The sequence below is a fragment of the Mytilus californianus genome, unplaced genomic scaffold (assembly GCF_021869535.1).
Source record: "Mytilus californianus isolate M0D057914Y unplaced genomic scaffold, xbMytCali1.0.p SCAF_17, whole genome shotgun sequence".
NCBI classification, from domain to species: domain Eukaryota; kingdom Metazoa; phylum Mollusca; class Bivalvia; order Mytilida; family Mytilidae; genus Mytilus; species Mytilus californianus.
Window position 1 is genome coordinate 9545291 of NW_026262659.1, and position 19932 is coordinate 9565222.

Below are 19932 nucleotides of genomic sequence, written 5' to 3' on the forward strand. Positions count from 1 at the left end.
ATATACATCAAAACTGTAAGACAAATTCCTATATGAGTTATTGCCCATAAATGACAAATTTTACAAATTTGTTTTTTCATTTTTGACTATTATCATGAAAACTATGATATTTAGAGAGAAACATTTTTTTCTGTTAAGTCTCATATGATTTAAATTATGATAGATAAATAAACATTCTAAATCACAAAAATGATCAGCAAGGCAAGATCTATTTATAAGTCAAAGAAACTAAACAGACTAAAAGATCAGTAATACAAGATCAACAAAATAGAAATTTGTGTCTTGAAGTCTATTCTCGTCTACAATATTGGAGAGTGTGCTTTGTTTGATATGCCCATAGACCAAGGTGAGCGACACAGGCTCTTGAGAGTCTCTAGTTTATAATGCAATAGAAATATAATATCTCATTTTCTTCGAAATCAAATAAGGTCAGTTTAGTTTTGTTGTATATGGAGAGTTATTGACAATGCTTTTTTCCATATTGTTAATATATTACTTACTGTATCATAATTTATTATTACCATGAGTAGTAAAATTGCTAGTGAATAATTTAATAAAAAATATTCTTATTGAACGAATATATAACAATGGATACCATTTTATCGAATTAAGTTTCAATTACTCCTCCGTTGAGGTACTTTGTAAAGCTGCAGATTCATATGACATACTTATCTTCATGTGTAATCCAGTATTTGTATCTGCATATGTTTTATTCATAGATATAAGAATATGTGGTTTATATCTCTAAGAAACAGTACCAAAACGCGAAAAATGTAATAAATAATACGATTTCATGTAAGGCACAACTCAACAATATTTTTTTGGGAAGAGGGCGGCGGGGTATAGTTCGCGGTATTTTCGACTGTGTTATTTGCTCAATAACTTTCACGAGGAAGGCATTTTTTATAAACTCAATGTTGTTTTACTTCCTAATTTTCTTAAGAAAATAAATATTTTCTATTCCTTTATCACACATTTTTTTTGACGAAATTCAGAGTTGAACAAGTTACATGTATTTAAAACAAATAGGTACTTTACAAATGATGTATGGTCGGTGCCGTACATGATTTGTACATTTTGGAACATACATTTTGTTTATGAAATCTAAAAATAATGTTTATTAACAAAAATAAGACGGCGGGACGCTTTCTGAACTTTAGGCCTGCACCCAACCTATGAAAAAATCAATAAGAATAATTTTCTCTTTGGGGAGGTAATAAAACACGATAAATGTACTAGACTATGCTTTATAATATTTCGTCAAAATCCCTAGTCTTTGCCTTATTAACTGACCCATGTTAAAGCTTTGTATATCTATAGAATTTGCCTATGGGCGCTCCGAAATATATATGTGTTCATTCCAAAATTAGTTTGCATTTGGTCCATTGCCAGTGGTCAAATTTCATTGAAAATTACAGGGGGGAAATTAAAAAGAAATTAGTTCCTATATGCTATGTTACCTATTTTGACATCGGACTCGTTCTTCTTTTAAACTGAGTTTTACTGTGCGTATTACTGTGTGTTTGTTTATTCTACATTGGCTACAGGTATAGGGGAGGGTTGATTTTTCAGAAAACATTTTTAACCCCGTTGAATTTTTTTGCGTCTGTCCCAAGTCAGGAGCCTCTGGTCTTTGTTAAAAAATTGAAAACAAAACGTTTAATAATTTCATGCGTCCGAAGCGCTTTTCTGGATTTACCTTCATCAGGAACGCTCAAAGCCAAACATTTGAAATCCGAGGGATGTATAAGTATCGAAACAGTTGAAGAGCTATATGACAAAAATACCTAAAACAAATCGCCAAATTCATCTAAGGTCAACTTTGCCTGAGGGAGTTGAAACCTTAGTTTCTTTATAATTTCAAAATTTAACAATTTTAGAAAGGTTTGTTATAAATCATGTCAGTACCGAAGTACTGACTACTGAGCTGATGATACCCTCGGGGACTGATAGTCCACCAGCAGAGGTATCGACCTAGTGCTGTAAAAAATTGAAAACAACACGTTTAATCTTGTATGTTTATTAAAATTTTAGTTCATTTTTATGTTTCGGAGTTTAGTGTGATGTTCATTTTAACTGAACTAATACACTTTTTTAGGGGCCAGCTGAAGCCCGCCTCCGGGTGCGGGATTTTTTAGCTGTGTTGAAGACCCATTGGTGGCTTTGGGATGTTTTCTGCATTTTGGTCAGGTTGTTGTCTCTTTGACATATTTCCATTCCCATTTCCATTCTCAATTTTATTTGTCACGAAAATAAACGAAACACGCATTTGTTCTACATAATTATATAAGACTGGTATCTTGCACACGTTTTTTTCTACCATTACCTTTTAATAAAGAATTTGAATATAACAGATAAGACTTGAAGCGGTACTGTTCCATATGTATAAGTTGAATACATTTTAAAATATCAGATTTTATTTCACGACAACAACGATAACATTTGAAAATAAATAAATCCTTCTGTACCGTCTTCGAAATTTGTTTCAATATAAAAAACATACATAATTAGTTAAAAAAAAATACAAACGTCATAGAGCACAAATAACACAATTCTGAGCAACCGATTTTGTCCATATCAAGTCAAACGTGAAAAGTATTTACAAGGAAATCAGACAAAATTGTATTTCGTTAACTTTCTTCTAGTGAAGTTTTTTCCTTCTCGTTGTCTCTGCCAGATCGATATACTGAGATTATAAACAAATTGTATCTCTTTGTTTGTAGTTGCCTGATAGAAAATATCAAATTTTCTTCCATTCTGTTCTCTCAATCTAAATGTCGTCTTTTCTTTCCAATTTATGTTGACAATACGATCATCGACACGTTATCATCTTTTAAAGTTTTACTTCAACTTATCTTTTCAAATCCAACTTCGACTGAGAAATCATCTTTGTATATCTTCTGAACCTTCTTTTTGTGTGGATTATCGAGTTCATCTCTCGGTAATAATAATCTGTAATGAGAGAAAGAATTTTAAGTAGAGTCAACGTATTGAAAAACAAAAGGTGTTATTTCTTAATCTGATTATAAGACTTTATCATAGGAAAGGAGAAGAGTTGAATCAAGGAATATCGATCTTATCATGTATAGACGAGCTCTATAAACAACACCTTTCAAAAATTAAGAAATGATCTTTTGTTAGAAAGACGATTACTTCAAGTACAGTCAAACTTTCACACCAGAATTTTGTATCTAGGAAATATTTATGTACAGGTTTAAGGAAATGTTTTATTTTAAAAAAATCTCTGACCCTATGATCTATCTGTTATACATAAATTACGTTCATAGCGACAACAGGCGGAAGATTTAAAAAAAAACTTAATTGTAGTTCCTTAATATAACATCAGAAACAGGGATACATCTGGGAAGAGGATGCAAGATGTCCACTTTCTACATGGACAATACATATCCAAGTTTAGTTTGTCTATCTTATTATAAATAATGATGACAGACATCCTGTCGTCTCCTTTTTTGTACAAAACCAGTGATCCTCAAAGTTTTATATACAGTCATACAATAAGTCATGACATTAAAAAACCAGAGTGTTGTATGATCAATTTCCGTATATCCAACCTTAACGTTACATACTTATCTACTTGCCCTTGAAACTGAGAAAGACAATTAGTACATTTAGCTTCAAGATTGAATTATTTTTAACATAGATTTAAAAATGTTAAACAAGCTTGATTTACTTTAGGGATACTTTACCCAAACTATATGATTTCGGCACTATTATCAACCTCATATCATCAAATCACAACATATACTATAGAAGTGACATTTTCAAATACAACAATTGTCCGAATAAAAAATGCACTTTCAGTCTTTATAAAGTACTCAAATCAAAATGTCCAGTGCGTAAAATAACTTAAAATATTCAAATATCTTCAAACAGGAAAAGACTGCTCGGCAAATTTGAAAATCGCTTAAAATTAACAACTTGTCCTAACAATAGACTACACTGAAGATCAAATAGTCCCTGAATACAGAAGAAAAATACCATGCTCCATCGGTATATAAAAATCAAAATATAGTAAAAAAAAAAAGGAAGTGACTTCCCAACAGATAATAAAATCGCCTATATGACACAACGTTGTAATTCTGTAGCAGACCACTTTTGATATAGATAATACAGAAGCTAAATAATATGTAATGAAACTTACAGACGATTTGATTTGATTTTGTGTGTTTTAACGCCACTTTTAAGCACCGCTTTTGGGCTATTTCGTGGCGGCCAGTTTTTATTGGTGGAGGAAGCCGGAGTGCCCGGAGAAAACCACCGACCTTCGATAGGAAAACTGACAATCCTAGTCAATTAAGATTGGAGTCGAGTGCACCCGCACGAGCGGGGTTCGAACTCACAACCTCAGTGTTGACTGGCTAGTGATTACAGTAGTAACTACTTAGACCACTCGGCCACCGAGGCCCTAACTTACAGACGAAAGGACGGACACATTTATATAGTATATCATCCTTCCGTTAGCAGGTTATACCAAATTTGAATAATGTATTGACTCTTAAAAAACTTACCTGTTATTTTCTATGAATGATGTATGGAACCAGCAGAAAAATGCACAATTATCATACACCTTTGGTACTTTTGACTGAAACAAAATAGAATATTCATGACTAGCTAAACTTGCATGTTTAAAAATTGTAGCTAAAACATGCTAGGACATAACAAAACGTATATATTTTAATTATTTTCAATTGGAAAAAAGGCCAACTGGAAATATTGGATTCTTCCAGACTACTTTCAATGCAGCATGAATATTTTACTGTTATGTGTTCAACTTCCAGCGGCAAATGTTATATAAACCAATCATTATACTGTTAACAAGGCATATTAAGAAAAATACTAGATTAAGAGGGTAAACCTAGAGTATAGGTAAAAAAATCTGACAAAGGCATTAGAAGTCATTTGTGCGTTTTAACCCAGCAGTAATTGAAACAGTTATCATGCATTCATGTTGTTCATATTTAGTTATGAGAATGATGCAGGAGCATGTAAGAAAACTGGACAAGTCTGACTCCACCAAGCACTAAATTAAACCTTTTCATTACAATCAGGCTATCAACATTTCAGATTTATTAAAGAATTGCATGCTTCCTTTTATAATTTTATTGGGGTGTCAAAGCGTTGACCAAAGCACATTTTGCATGAAGCGCTTATTATTAAAAATGTGCGCACGATCAACTTTTTTACAACCCTATACAATCAGCAGCGAGTATTTGAATGACGGGGACTGTAAATTGTCAACCTTCGCCACACTGCGGAAGTTAATACACAACATGTATAAGATGCAAGTTCAGTTTAAGCCTATAGTTGGAGAAGCAGATGTACATGTTGCTGATTAATATGCAAAGTAATTGGTGTAAACTATGTCTGAATACTTACAGATTTTGAGGTGAATCGAAGTTTGATGTCGTTGTAAAGGTCTGGGCAATTTAATATCTGAACGTCTATCAGGTTCTTCAAATTATTATGTCGAATCTAACAAAAGAAAAAAAAATGTTAGATACAGTTTGCAAACAATATGCATATCATATGCATATATTAATTCGATATATAGTATTTTAACAGTAAACATATATATTGAATATGCATATGAACACGCAGTTTAAGTTTAACAGACTTCAGGATCATACCTTCTCCATTTGAACGCTAGGACAATAGACTGGATACGTCTCTTGACTTTACAAGTGATTTTATCATCGATTGTTTTAATTGTCATGAGCAACACGACGGATGTCTTTAGTGGAGTAGAAACAATTCCCCTTCCGGAGCACCTGGATTAACCTTCGGTTTAAGCATTGTTTTTTTAGTTTTCTGTGTAGTGTTTTGGGGACTGTTTTTCTCTTCGTCTTTGTGAGGTTTTGACATGATATTGTCTGTTTTCTGTCGAATATTGTTTTTCGATTACCCCTAGCTATCATCTTCCTGTTTTTACAGTTTCGTGAAGGCTATCATTAAGAAATATCAATAATCGGTACAACAATGTCTTATTTCTTACTTTTTCACCATTGCTACTAAACAAAAAGCCTATTTATTCAAAATGCAGTACCAAATATAATGAAACTCGTCAACAGAAAAAATAAAAGGTTGCCTACATTTTCGAAGATGTTTGCTACAATTACCTGACAGTTTATTTGTTTTCCAAATTGTACCGTATGGACCTTTTCTTTGTTTTTGTATATTTCCATCGCTAAGTCTGACCCATCTCCTTTTCCAATATCTAGGGAAAAAAATGTCTTATTTTCATATGCAGATTATGGCGTCATAGTTTTTATTATGAATATAAGGAAAGGTAAATGGCAAAGAGACAACAGTTTTACAACACAATGAAGGGTGAACATACCACGTATACTTTTTATGCTTGTACCGTAGAAAGCTATAAAAGGCACCGACTAAATGTGAAACAACAAACGGCCGAATTTATGCTAAAACATTATTTCAAGACAGAAACCAACGACAACCACAGACCATCTTCGCTAGCCAAGGGTTATGATCCACTCCCCTCCTCTCCACCCATGGCGGATTAAGAGAGAATTTCAGATCCACGAGGTAATGATTTTCATTGGTTGCAGTGGTAACAGGCTGCATCCAATCAAAAGTGCCTATATCATGATCACGTGTAAATGTAAAATATGTAGGTAAACAATTGCCACGTGCTGATTGTGCGACGAGCCTTTACCCAAAAAACATACGACGATATATTAAGAGACAAATTTAATGTTCTTAATCAAGTAATAGAAGTTCCTGTGTATGTATCTTGCACACATGTTGGGACTTCAACGTAAATTTTCGTTTCCTGTTTCACCAAGTTTGTAAACTCTAGACGCTTCCATGTTTTTACCTCCACACTGAAGAGTGTTAATGTGCTACCATTGGTCAAGAAAAATGTATTCGGAATGGGCGTGACTTTAATTAACCGATAGATGGCGCAACATTGTTATCACAAATGTTGGCTTAATCTGCCAAGGATGGAGAGGAGGAGAGTGGATCGTAACCCTTAGCTAGCGAAGATGACCACAGACTTACAAACTCTACCTGGGACAGTCATATACATGAAGCATGTCTATTGCTGATGGAAGATAATTCCCTGTTTTTTCATGATAAAGTTTAGGTATCAATACAAGTAAGTCAATGCAAGTCTTTGTTAAAACGTTTTTCTTCAGATAAACTGTCAACGTTCGAACGTGCAATGAGTTCAATTATCAGTACGCCCACTAAATGTGCTGAACTTCACGCGTCGCTAAAGCTAATTGTTATAACAGCTCATTATAACCATTCAAACATTCACCCAAAACTAGAAAGTTAATTAGTACAAATATATAAAATATGAAGATAATTACATATCCATATAGCTTTTGCATATTCTGTTCAAGGTTATTTTGAGAAAAAAAGTAATAATACAACGCAGTTAGTTTTACCACGATAGAATACCTACCATTTATGCCTGTTATTTTGATACTTGTGATTTTCAGGTTAATTACTGGAGGACATTCTCCATCGTAGTCTTTCTTTACATTTTCATAATAACCAACATATCTACTCTAAATAAAATGAAAAATATTTTGTTAAATTTGAGTTTTACACAAAGTTGCCTTAAAATGTTTTTTTACCAATTTGATATCCTGCATTATTTATCATGCTGTACCATAAAATAAAATAAAATTGATGGAAGACCCCTCCAAAACTGAAATATTTTGGAGTAAATAAGATACACTCAATCGGGCTAACGCCCTTCGTGTGTGTATTTATTATACAAGTAAACAATGAATTTATAAAATATACACACAGTTGAGTCGCAGTTGAATGAAGGCTCATCAATGCCCACTGGAATCTCAACCACTTTATACAACTGCTATGATAATTACTAAAATGAAAACAAAACTATTAATATCTTGAACAGCAGCAACGATGTACTTATACGCGATTGATAAAAACACAGAAATGTTTTTGACAGAGGTTTTAGTCCACGTATTACGGATAGTCTGGGCACGAAAATCAGTTTTATAGTGATTACAAAGTAGTACATAAACAAAAGCAATTAATTGTCTTTATAAACATATATGAAAAGTTTGATTTACCTGACTTGGCGTTTCCACGCCTTGGAATGTTGTACCAACACTAAGGTCTGTTCGTCTACCTCCAAAATAATCCAGACTACTCTGAAATCATAAATCAGAATAATGAATTATTCTTTGGTTCAGGTGTTAAGACGTATAAATATATAGCTTTCTGGTTAAGAGTTCCTTTCATTGCCGTGAACCTCATCTGCTTTAAATTCTTATATATACTATTTTAAAAATATTTGATATCAAAAATGTGATAGCGTACAGAAATAAGTAATCTGGACAGCTTCCATCTGAAAGCAAGGTCTGTTTCTTCATGTGGGTATGTATGGCTGTATGGGATGTATAAATTCACAGCCACGTCAAGATAAAACGGAATATTGGATCCGATGAATCGGGTTTAGACCATTCCACACTATTTCAGCTCTTCGGAGGAATTGCAACAAGGCAAGTTTTACCATAACATGGCGCACTCCCTTTTCCATGCAGTCTGAATCTCCTTTCATCCATTGCAAACCGTTCCTAATAGATATACATTTATTGTACTGTATTAGTCAGGTCCTAAACATGCATGAGATATTTGACAATAAACGAAAGGCGAACAACAAGCGTTCAATTTATAATTTACACGTGTAGAAAAAGATATAAGCGTTTTTTATTTGAATAAGCAACTACTTATTATTGTTTTTCGGTATCATTGTACCTTTTAAATTATCGAATACTACCTACGTCCAAATTGTAAGCTACAGTGTTACCAAGCGTTTAACACAAAAGGAAACCTTTCTTTAACACATACAATCAAACAAACAAACTAAAGTGTTGTTAGATGGAATGTGATCCCATATGCTTGAAGAACTGAAATAATGTGTACCTATCATGAGTCAGTTCAGTATCCTGTATGCTTCACTGGTACATGATACAGGATACTAAACTGTATCCTGTATGCTACACTGGTACATGATACAGGATACTGAACTGTATCCTGTATGCTTCACTGGTACATGATACAGGATACTGAACTGTATCCTGTATGCTTCACTGGTACATGGTACAGGATACTGAACTGTATCCTGTATGCTTCACTGGTACATGATACAGGATACTGAACTGTATCCTGTATGCTTCACTGGTTCATGATACAGGATACTGAACTGTATCCTGTATGCTTCACTGGTACATGATACAGGATACTGAACTGTATCCTGTATGCTTCACTGGTACATGATACAGGATACTGAACTGTATCCTGTATGCTTCACTGGTACATGATACAGGATACTGAACTGTATCCTGTATGCTTCACTGGTACATGATACAGGATACTGAACTGTATCCTGTATGCTTCACTGGTACATGATACAGGATACTGAACTGTATCCTGTATGCTACACTGGTACATGATACAGGATACTGAACTGTATCCTGTATGCTTCACTGGTACATGATACAGGATACTGAACTGTATCCTGTATGCTTCACTGGTACATGGACAATCTATATGCATTATTCTGTACTTAAATCAAGTTAATAGCAAGTAAAACATCCATTAATTGCCCGCATGAAAAATTATTCATAAAGCTATAATTACTGTTTATCGGTTTTCTAACTGCATAGAAAATGCATATCAACGTATAAAAACCACATTTTATTTCCCACGTTGATATTTTTCTCCGATTATATATTGTGTAATAAATGATGAAAATGCAGATACGTAGAAGCAGATATTGAATGTTTGATGAGTCCGTTTCTCGTACTGTAAACATTCCGTTATTTCATCATGATTGACTATTGCTTAAGATTGCTTTATCTTAATTCTTTTAAAACTTAACGAAAATCATCCCGATTTCTCGTTGCCTTAAAAGACATTTGGAGCGCAATATCTAATACGGAACGGGTTTTGCTCATTGTTGAAGGCCGTATGGTGAACTTTAAGTTGCTTACTTCTATGGTGGAGAGTTGTTTCATTGCCAATCATACCACATCCTCTTATTTTTTTCTATTCTACTATCATCAGTTGGGTTAAAATTTTACTTCTGTTTTACCAGAGCGAGTGAAAAGGACAAAACTAGTGTTACGAATTTACAGTCTATGAATATTATAATATTTCTACAGTTATGTTTTCTCCGATTTCTCTCGGAATTTACCCATTTGACCTTCTTATCGTTGAAAACGCCATCGAAAAACATCCCTTTATCCTTGGTTGCTATGAGACTCGTTGTTGTTAGGGTGATATCTTCGAAGTCGGCGTTCTTAGTATAAATAGTGGGTAGCTACTCAGTAAAATTTGTCATTTGTACCGAAGACAGCAGACAGTGCACATCGGAAAGGTAGGAAAGTAAATAGTTTAAAGCAAGCAGCAGCGTTAGTTAAACAAAGTGAATTGTTTGAAACCTGCTGACAGGATATAGGATAGGCTGAGACAGTTTGTTCGGTACAAATTGTCCAATCACAGGAAACTGGTACGAACCGAGGATAAAAATATTAAAACGCCCCCGCCCAGATACACGTTACACTAGCATATAAGTTTACTGATAGTGTACAAATTGCTTAAAGACCCCGATCTACCTGCATTACGTTACAAGATCTTACAACAAACCTCTGCCTCTCAAAGAGTTTGGGTAACACGATAGTAGTCCATAGTCTCTTTTATATCCGTACTATGCTACCATAAACAGAAGTATGCCTCTGGCTCTTATTATCATTTGCAGTAGTGTAAGCAATTACGTCATGTCCCCTTTTCTAACCATTTTGAACCACTGGCATCTGTCTCTATAAACACTTACAATGTTACGTTACTACTACTTTAGTCGACTATAATCAGTTATAGATCCGATCTTACAATGTTACGTTACTACTACTTTAGTCGACTATAATCAGTTATAGATCCGATCTTACAATGTTACATTACTACTACTTTAGTCGACTATAATCAGTTATAGATCCGATCTTACAATGTTACGTTACTACTACTTTAGTCCACTATAATCAGTTATAGATCCGATCTTACAATGTTACATTACTACTACTTTAGTCGACTATAATCAGTTATAGATCCGATCTTACAATGTTACATTACTACTACTTTAGTCGACTATAATCAGTTATAGATCCGATCTTACAATGTTACGTTACTACTACTTTAGTCGACTATAATCAGTTATAGATCCGATCTTACAATGTTACGTTACTACTACTTTAGTCGACTATAATCAGTTATAGATCCGATCTTACAATGTTACATTACTACTACTTTAGTCGACTATAATCAGTTATAGATCCGATCTTACAATGTTACGTTACTACTACTTTAGTCCACTATAATCAGTTATAGATCCGATCTTACAATGTTACATTACTACTACTTTAGTCGACTATAATCAGTTATAGATCCGATCTTACAATGTTACATTACTACTACTTTAGTCGACTATAATCAGTTATAGATCCGATCTTACAATGTTACGTTACTACTACTTTAGTCGACTATAATCAGTTATAGATCCGATCTTACAATGTTACATTACTACTACTTTAGTCGACTATAATCAGTTATAGACCCCATGTTTTTTCCAGTGATAATTCTTCTTTTTTCTCGTCTATAAACACGATGGACTAATCAGCTGTTGGTCAGTGTATTTGTTTATAATACCATATTTTCAAAAATATTGTTTCTCTTTAAAATTTATAGAGCCAACTAACCAACTACAATTTCTTATACATGTTACCTTTTGCTCCTTTAAACATGTCACAAAAGAGTAGGCATAGTCCTTGTTCCACCCTCATTACATTACTATATAGCTACTAACCTCTGCCTCTTTGAACATGTCACAGTCGACCAACCAAGTACAAATCATGGTCCCCGTTCTACCTTTACCACCTTTACAATGGACAGCTATTACATTTTTGTCATCCTCAGAAAGCCACTCACGTACATTCTTACAAAACTTTATCAAATCTCTAAAAAGAATTATATATTTCAGACGTTTGCTTAAATGTTTCAATAAACTAGTAAAGCATAGTCAGAAATAAACACAAAACACCAAGACAGTAACATTGAAACTGATATCAATGCATGATATGTATGATTAAGTTAAACTATTACTACCGTATTATTCGGTGGAAAATTTTTAAAAAAAATCTTAAATCAATTTTCATATATACTAGACATATTATTTTAGTTCTTGTAATTTCACTTATGTAACCTTGAATTAATAAATAAATACATATTTTGTACATAGACCTACGTAACTATTCAGTAGATGTTTAGGTAATGTTAAATTTGATTGATAACAACACGCATTATAATGAATCGTACAAGGATACATAGAGCAAAAACTTGAAGGAGGGGTGCAGTACCAGCGGATATTTAGTTCAATCTGATTTAAGCAATGAACAAACAAAAAAGACAGAAGATACCAAGGGGAAAACCATACGTCGACGAAAAACAGACACACACCATGGCTAAAACGAACAAAAGACACACACCATGGCTAAAACGAAAAACAGACACACACCATGGCTAAAACGAAAAACACACACACACCATGGCTAAAACGAACAAAAGACGAAAATAAATAAATAGTTCACAGAACACTATACAGACAACTAAAGACTGAGCGACACAAACCCCATCAACAAATCTCAGGTAAATATCATGTTCTGTTGACGAAAAGAAATTTGATGAGATCGTATTAATGGTCAAAACGTCAATCCGCATTACTGATAAACTGTTTAAAACATTTTTTTTTTACTTATAACAGTCCCTGTGTCGTAAGAAAAACCTAATTTTTCTATATACTTACTCAAGGATTGGAACGTTATGGTCATCTATAAACAAGCGTTCTACTCTTCCGTGGAATTTATTTGGGTCGTAGTTACGTTCACCTGCAAAATAGATGATGCTGTTAGATTTGCACGAAACAATAATAGTTTCCTGGTAAGAACACAAACTTTGAATTGTTTATCAATTCGGACAGCCATTACATGTATAAGGATAATAGAGATATGACAGCATTAATTCTAATAAAAAGTCATGACGGATTTTGATTGCCTCCCCCATTTTTGCCACCTTCTTTGTTCTTTTTCAAGTTATAAAATACTGAAGCATTCGAAAAAAGCAGTTGTTGTTTTCAGTGCAGAAACTGATATAAATATACCAAAAGTAGTCGACAACCTGTTCATTTTTATTTTTGTTTTGCTTTTCAATTAGGAAATATAAATACACTTTGTTGGTTGTTATTCATACTTACTGCATAAATCATAAACTCTGTAGTGATCTTTATGTTTTGTATCTAAAAATCTGGCTACATCCTAAAATTGAAAAAACTAAATCTAATTTCAATACATTTTTATTTCTAGATCTATTTATTTATCGTTTCTGGTAAACGTAGATCATTCGCCGATTCCAATATTGTTCATTTATTGTAATGTTTTTTTTTTTATTTAAACTTAAACATCATTTAATTGTATCATTCAAATACAGACTTAAAACTAACGTAAGCCATTAAACTATAAGGTTGTTCGCTTTTACGCTTTCATTGCATATTTAATTGGAGAACCGCTAATTGGTCTAATGTAGACGAAATGGCATGTAGCGTACTAAAATATAAGCCTGGTATTTATGATAGCTATTTGCAAACTCTTGGTCGATAAAACTGCCGATTGATGTTTTGGTTCCGAAGGTTTCACACACCAAATAGTCAATTAACACTCATCATTAATGTGGTCATTTTCTATACATTTATTATTCACAGATTGTTGGTTTTCAATGTGCTAAAACTTCCTATTTGATTTTGTCTTCTAACTATTTTAATTCAAGCACTACTGATGAAATACAAAACTGGCGAACTAAATCACAAGCTGGAATCATGTTTACAAACACTGAGTAGATACAACAGCTGGTGTAAATATCCCAGAGTATCATCAGTCCAGTAGCAAACCCTCACATGCCACATAAGCATGATATATAATTGATGCGGTAATTTCTGTAAATTACACAATAAAAATGTTAAAAGCAGTCAAAACACTAAGGTGTTCTACTCTAAGGAATAGATGGCCTCAGCAAGGTTTAGAGAAATCAACGAATTCGTAAATGATTTGGCCTTCCTTTCCAACTACTTTAATTTGAGCGCCACTTATGAATCTTAGTTATATGAAACGCGCTTCTGGTTTACTAAATTGTAAGCCTGACAAATAGTTTTGTCAATAAGTTTTGACGTGAGTAAACTATGTGAAAGCTTATGTTATGGATTGTTCTTGACTTATCATTTTTAAAATTTGTTGCATATGACAAAACTAACTTTTAGTTTTGTTAGAGTTTTTTATATGTGTATTTGTTAATAGTTTTCGTCTGTTTTTGTTGGTCAGGGCCCCTGTCTTGTTCCTTATGACTTATACTATTTACTGTAACATATACACAATACAACTTCACAAAAAATATTTCTGTCTCTGGTATCCAAAATAGAAATATATCAATAACCTGAAACAAATGTGTAATACATGTATGATATTTATCCCTTTTGGTATCTTTTTGATATCCCTTTGGTGGTATCTTTCTGAAATCCCTTTGGTATCTTTTTGATGTCCCTTTGGTATCTTTTTGCTATCCCTTTGGCTTCTTTTTGATATCCCTTTGGTATCTCTTTGATATCCCTTTGGTATCTCTTTGCTATCCCTTTAGTATCTTTTTGATATCCCTTTGGTATCTGTTTGATATCCCTCTGGTATCTTTCTGATATTCCTTTGGTATTTGTTTGTTGATATCCCTTTGCTATCTTTCTGATATCCCCTTGGAATCTTACGCCTCTCTTTTAAATATAATTCTTATAGCTTCAGAATAATGTAAATAAATTTTATTATAACAACATTTTATTCCAACATGAATTTAGTCAGGCGTCTTATACTTGCTTAAGAAGACATATAAAGCACTTGTTTCAGGGATACTCAATTAAATATACCAACCTCAATAGGATTTCTGTATAGTTTCCTTACACCGGATGACGGGAATGACATAGCAATTACTCTTTCTGTAAGATAATGATATATTTGTAAACTATATATATACCTCTTCTTTACATTTCTTACTACGAAGTGGAAACTTGAAAAGCCTAAACGTTTTTTTTTTCTACAACTTCGTCGCTACTTCTTATAATAGACGTTCATTTCCAGAGGGTACCTGCAAACTAGTAACCAGCGCGCCAGCATTGGTACACTGCAGTTGTTTTCCATTCGGTCGATGTGTTTGAGCTTTTGAATTTTCCTTGGAGTTCACTTTTTTTGTTATTTGACTTTTTCCTCGTGCAAAATTGACAACAAGACGGTTTTGAATATGTCTTGTTTACTCCTTTTGAATTGATATAGTCATTAAAGAATATATTCTTCAGTTGCCTCTGCATTTGTTCTCAAGCGTACCTGATTAAGGTGGTTCCACAAACACGTGTCCTGTACAAAGAAATCTGTACCATACGCGTTTTCATTTTCACATTTCAATATGTACAGGATGATCGAATGTAATTTCCATATAGATACTACATGCATAACATGAATAAGAGAAGCATAAATCCTTTTAAATTTACTGGTCTATTTAATCTGTCGCATTCATTTTCAATCAGCATAAAGCTGTTTCTTTAAAAAAAAATAAAGACGTTCATGAATGTTTAAGGTAGCTGGGGTGTCTTCCTTCATCTTGGATTTTGAAATAGCAGATAACAATCGGTCTAGATCTTTAATCAAATGTGCAAATTTAGAGAGTAGTATGTAATTCATATGTAAGACGTTTCATATGAATATAGAAAAATTTGTGTTTCATCATATTTACGGCTGTATTTTACAGAAAACAGAATATTTTTATTTGATTCATTTTTTTTTTCAACTTTGCCACATAAGGGGAGATAACTCAGATATAAAGGGAGATAACTCAGATAAAGCAACTTTCATTATAGAATGTGTTGTGAATTTACTTATTTTATTATGTAGCAAAAAAACGAGTCCGGTGACCTCATTTTTTCTTTTTCTTATCTGAAAGCATATTATTAGAGCTAGTATCTTCTCTTATTTTATCTTAAATTCTATGGTGTAGTTTTCTTTCACACTAAATTGGGTTTTCCATGCATAATCTATACAAAATCTGACAATTTTGCACCACCTGTAGCGTGAAAAAAAGCCCGGTGACCCACACTTTTCTTTATTTTTCAAAAAAAAAGCATGATATAAACTACACTTTGACAAATTATTGAAAACTTCTATGGATTTTAATTAACCACCCCATCTACCTTAATCTACAAAGTAATTGATTTTCATTTTTTCCAATTAATATTTCTGTACCTGTAACGTAACAGAGATCCAGATCGAATCCGTCTTTCTGGTACCTCCTTTTATTTTGGGATACAGTTTGTCTAGCAGCTTTCGTAAAGTGACGATACTGTTGGACCATGATGTATATAGACCGGAATATTCTAACAATTCTTAACCCTCGTCCAATTACTGGAAGTCTAGAAAGAAATTGAGGGACGATCAATGGCGTAATTATACTAGTGTAAACAATCTAACTTTGTTTTCAATCTTACTAAGTGTAAAGTGCTATATAAATAAAAGAGGATGTGTGGTTTATGTTTACGAAAAGACAACTGAATTAACCAATAAAGACGTCTAAATGTCATTGTATGTTTAGTTTATGCATTCTACTAAGTTTAAGGTTTGATAGAAATAATGGAAGCAGAGTTATCAGGAGAATCGATCAGATTTTCATGTAACAACACATTCTATCTTCATGCACAATTGTTGTAATTTTCATTTAACATTTATGCCAATCATATAACAATTAAATTTGAGTCCGGTGTAATGTGTATATATTTTATTTTACATTTTCTTTTGTATCCGTACGATTCTACAAATCAAGAAATCGGTGGACTTTATATTCGATCAGCATTTTCGTGTTCAAAGACATTTAAAGAACTAAAGTTCAAAGGCTGATGCAACTAAATACTTGGCTACTTTTTATCAATGTATTTATTATAAGACTTTGATAGTAGAACAATAACACGAAATGTATCGCCTCGAAGTCATGAAGAAAGAGTCAACATGAAAGTTAGTTGGTTTACTATATTAAAGCATGCATGTTCGTCAACTTTTTCCAGCAACCTGGCCACAAAATGAAATCATGAACAATTGATAACATGCCGTTAAAGAAGACGTTTCCTAATGTACCGCTTATCAGGTAATCTGCATCTTGATACATTAACTGTGAAATATCAACTGTTAGCCACTTTATGAAGCATTTGATCGAAGAAGAGAAGCGACTGAGTTAAAAATAAATAAAGAATCATCATATGATGTCGAGCAGTTGGTAGTTTACAAAATCTTTAGTTTCAAAATAGGATAATCAATTTATTCGAATTGTACTTGGGTACTTTTTTCATAATAAAAACAATCGTTTTTCTCTGCCTCACCAGCGAACTGAAAGAGGACTTCATGTCAAACTAATCTGTTTGATTAATTTTTTAAAGACTATGTACAACTATATGAATACCTGGAGTAGTCGTTCGTAGACACACCAACTACAAAAGTTGCTACATCAAAGATAAATGTGGCAAACACTATAATCATATCTAAAACGTCCATCACACTCTTAAAAAATCGTTTTCTACAATGAAATAATACTTAATTACTAACTGTCTTCGTATAATACTAAATCAAAAACAGTAAAACAAAGAGCGTTACAAAAATCCGTTTAATAAAAATTGAAAGTTGAGAAAGCTTAAATTCAATTCGAGTAGGTACCAATACGTTATTTCCTGCCAATTTATCTAACATGTATCTCTTTCCAAAGATCGTCTATAAGAACTCTAGAAATTGTCCGAGGAAAACTTTTTAATCTTATTTTTACTATAGCACCATAATAAGATTTATATAAAGTGCAGTAGCTGTTTTTCAGGGACGAAACACGTTTATATGCTAATGGGCGTGGTACTTTGTTTGGGGGCAATATCAACAAGGTGACCTATGCAATTACGTTGTGTATGTCATAGTAACGACCCCAAACTGATGGAGCGTTGTATACCAATATACAACAGCCAAGGCTCCGTGTTGAAGGTCGTACTTTGACATATAATTGTTTACTTTTTACAAATTGTGACTTGGATGGAGAGTTGTCTCATTGGCACTCATACCACATTTTCTTATATCTATTGACATATCAACTGCACTAAATATGTCTATGTTTTTTCAAAGCGTAACTACACGTTAGTGAATTCAAATAAAACAGATTACAAACAGAGTCAAAAAGTTAACATGTTTATTGTCACATATGTGTTTAATTGCAGTACCGAAATTCACTACCAAAATGAAACATACTGAAAAATCGAACCATTATGTTATGACCCACTGCTTATATACTTAGTTTCAAATAACATGGACGAAAAAGATAAATATTGAACTTTTCTGCTTCAACAGTTTTAGTACATCGCCTATATTTTCATACTATCACAGAGGTAATTTATCGCATGCAAAATTGATTTTTGTACTTTTCTCTCCTAGTTTACTATTCTGTAAGCTTACATTTCTTCGTTAACGTTAGTTTGATATCCGTAGTTTGCTGCTTATTGGTCATGAATATTTCATTAGCTTAAATTATGAATGGTTATTAAATACTGCTCTTATTGCCAACACAATGTGTTTGTTTAGTGTTCTGAGAAGAATCAATGTGATCAAACCTTGAAATATTACCAACATTTCCCAAAAATGTTTTACGGTTGCTTTAAGAGAATATTGTATTGTTTTCGTATTATAACATTAGCTTACACTCGTGGTGCCAACGTAAACATGTATGTGTTCCTCATAACAGAAGTTCTCTGGAAACTTTTTTTTTATCAACAATGCATTAATGTATGTTCCTATTGAAACCAATATGTTTTACCCTTTATTCCGCGAGGAACAAGTACAGTGATATTTATTCCAGTGGAAATTATTCTCGTCCCGAATATGCATGAAATATTTGCCACTAGACGTTAAGCAACCAACAATCAATCAATCAATCCAGTGGAAATAATATTCCAGAATATTACTGCGTTTTTGAACTAATATTATAGGGAACTTTATTTAAATAAAAATAGATCAGCCGAAACGTGCAATTTGTTCAACTTACCCTTTGACAAATATTCGAACGCCTATTTCCAGGACGAAGTAAGAAATGATTGCCCTTGAAACTAATTCTATTCTATAAGATGTTTCATCGTCTTCACTGAAGACAGTAACTTCCACGATAACTAAAGTGATATCGGTTAGAATCAGGACAACTGTAAATATCCGGAATGCAATATGTTCAATTACACCTTTCGCAGACTGTCTTATAATCCTGTAAATAATGAATATATATAAAACATATGTACTGATAATCTTTTAATTCAAATGGAAAATACACATTCTTGTTTTGTTCTTTAAACGAATAGTTTATATATTCTAACATATAACAAAGCCTTCCATACATGTGATTTGTGGGAGATAATTTAAACTTGCAGCATTACTGAATATCTTGCTTTGACTTTGGAATATTAGTTGAAATGTTTGTTTTGATAATTTCAGATTATATGCTGATGTTTTTCATTATATTTCCATATAAAACCAGTTTTTTTCAATGATTATAAAACAAACGAAAGAAGCCAAAAGTAGGGCACAAAATCTGAAATATTTAATCATCTCAAATCATCACTAAAAGTTCGAAAAGTCGGACATGTATGAATTATTCTGGACTCTTTTGACAATTATGTGACTGGATTCAAATGACTGGAAGTTAATGCATAGCAGGGGGAACCTGGGTTTAATTCGTTTAGGTTTTAATCGATCAGATTGAACTCACATA

At 32.9% G+C, this 19932-nt stretch overlaps 1 protein-coding gene across 2 annotated transcripts in view; it reads right to left on the reverse strand.

Annotated features, from left to right (window-relative positions):
• Positions 1 to 19932, reverse strand: part of LOC127726382 (phosphatidylinositol 3,4,5-trisphosphate 3-phosphatase TPTE2-like) — a 57823-nt gene that overhangs the window by 30040 nt on the left and 7851 nt on the right. Inside the window, exons 3-15 of one of the 2 annotated variants that reach the window (XM_052233768.1) lie at positions 19219 to 19428; positions 17605 to 17718; positions 16401 to 16567; positions 15039 to 15103; positions 13328 to 13388; positions 12881 to 12962; positions 11885 to 12035; positions 8094 to 8174; positions 7451 to 7556; positions 6138 to 6235; positions 5398 to 5493; positions 4530 to 4603; positions 2396 to 2952 (exon numbers count right to left, since the gene is read on the reverse strand). In XM_052233768.1, the coding sequence (XP_052089728.1) occupies positions 2847 to 2952; positions 4530 to 4603; positions 5398 to 5493; positions 6138 to 6235; positions 7451 to 7556; positions 8094 to 8174; positions 11885 to 12035; positions 12881 to 12962; positions 13328 to 13388; positions 15039 to 15103; positions 16401 to 16567; positions 17605 to 17718; positions 19219 to 19428 (1411 nt within the window). In that variant the 3' untranslated portion in view covers positions 2396 to 2846. Of the gene's footprint in view, positions 1 to 2395; positions 2953 to 4529; positions 4604 to 5397; positions 5494 to 6137; positions 6236 to 7450; positions 7557 to 8093; positions 8175 to 11884; positions 12036 to 12880; positions 12963 to 13327; positions 13389 to 15038; positions 15104 to 16400; positions 16568 to 17604; positions 17719 to 19218; positions 19429 to 19932 lie in introns of those variants that run through there. The other variant, XM_052233769.1, reaches the window with a different exon arrangement.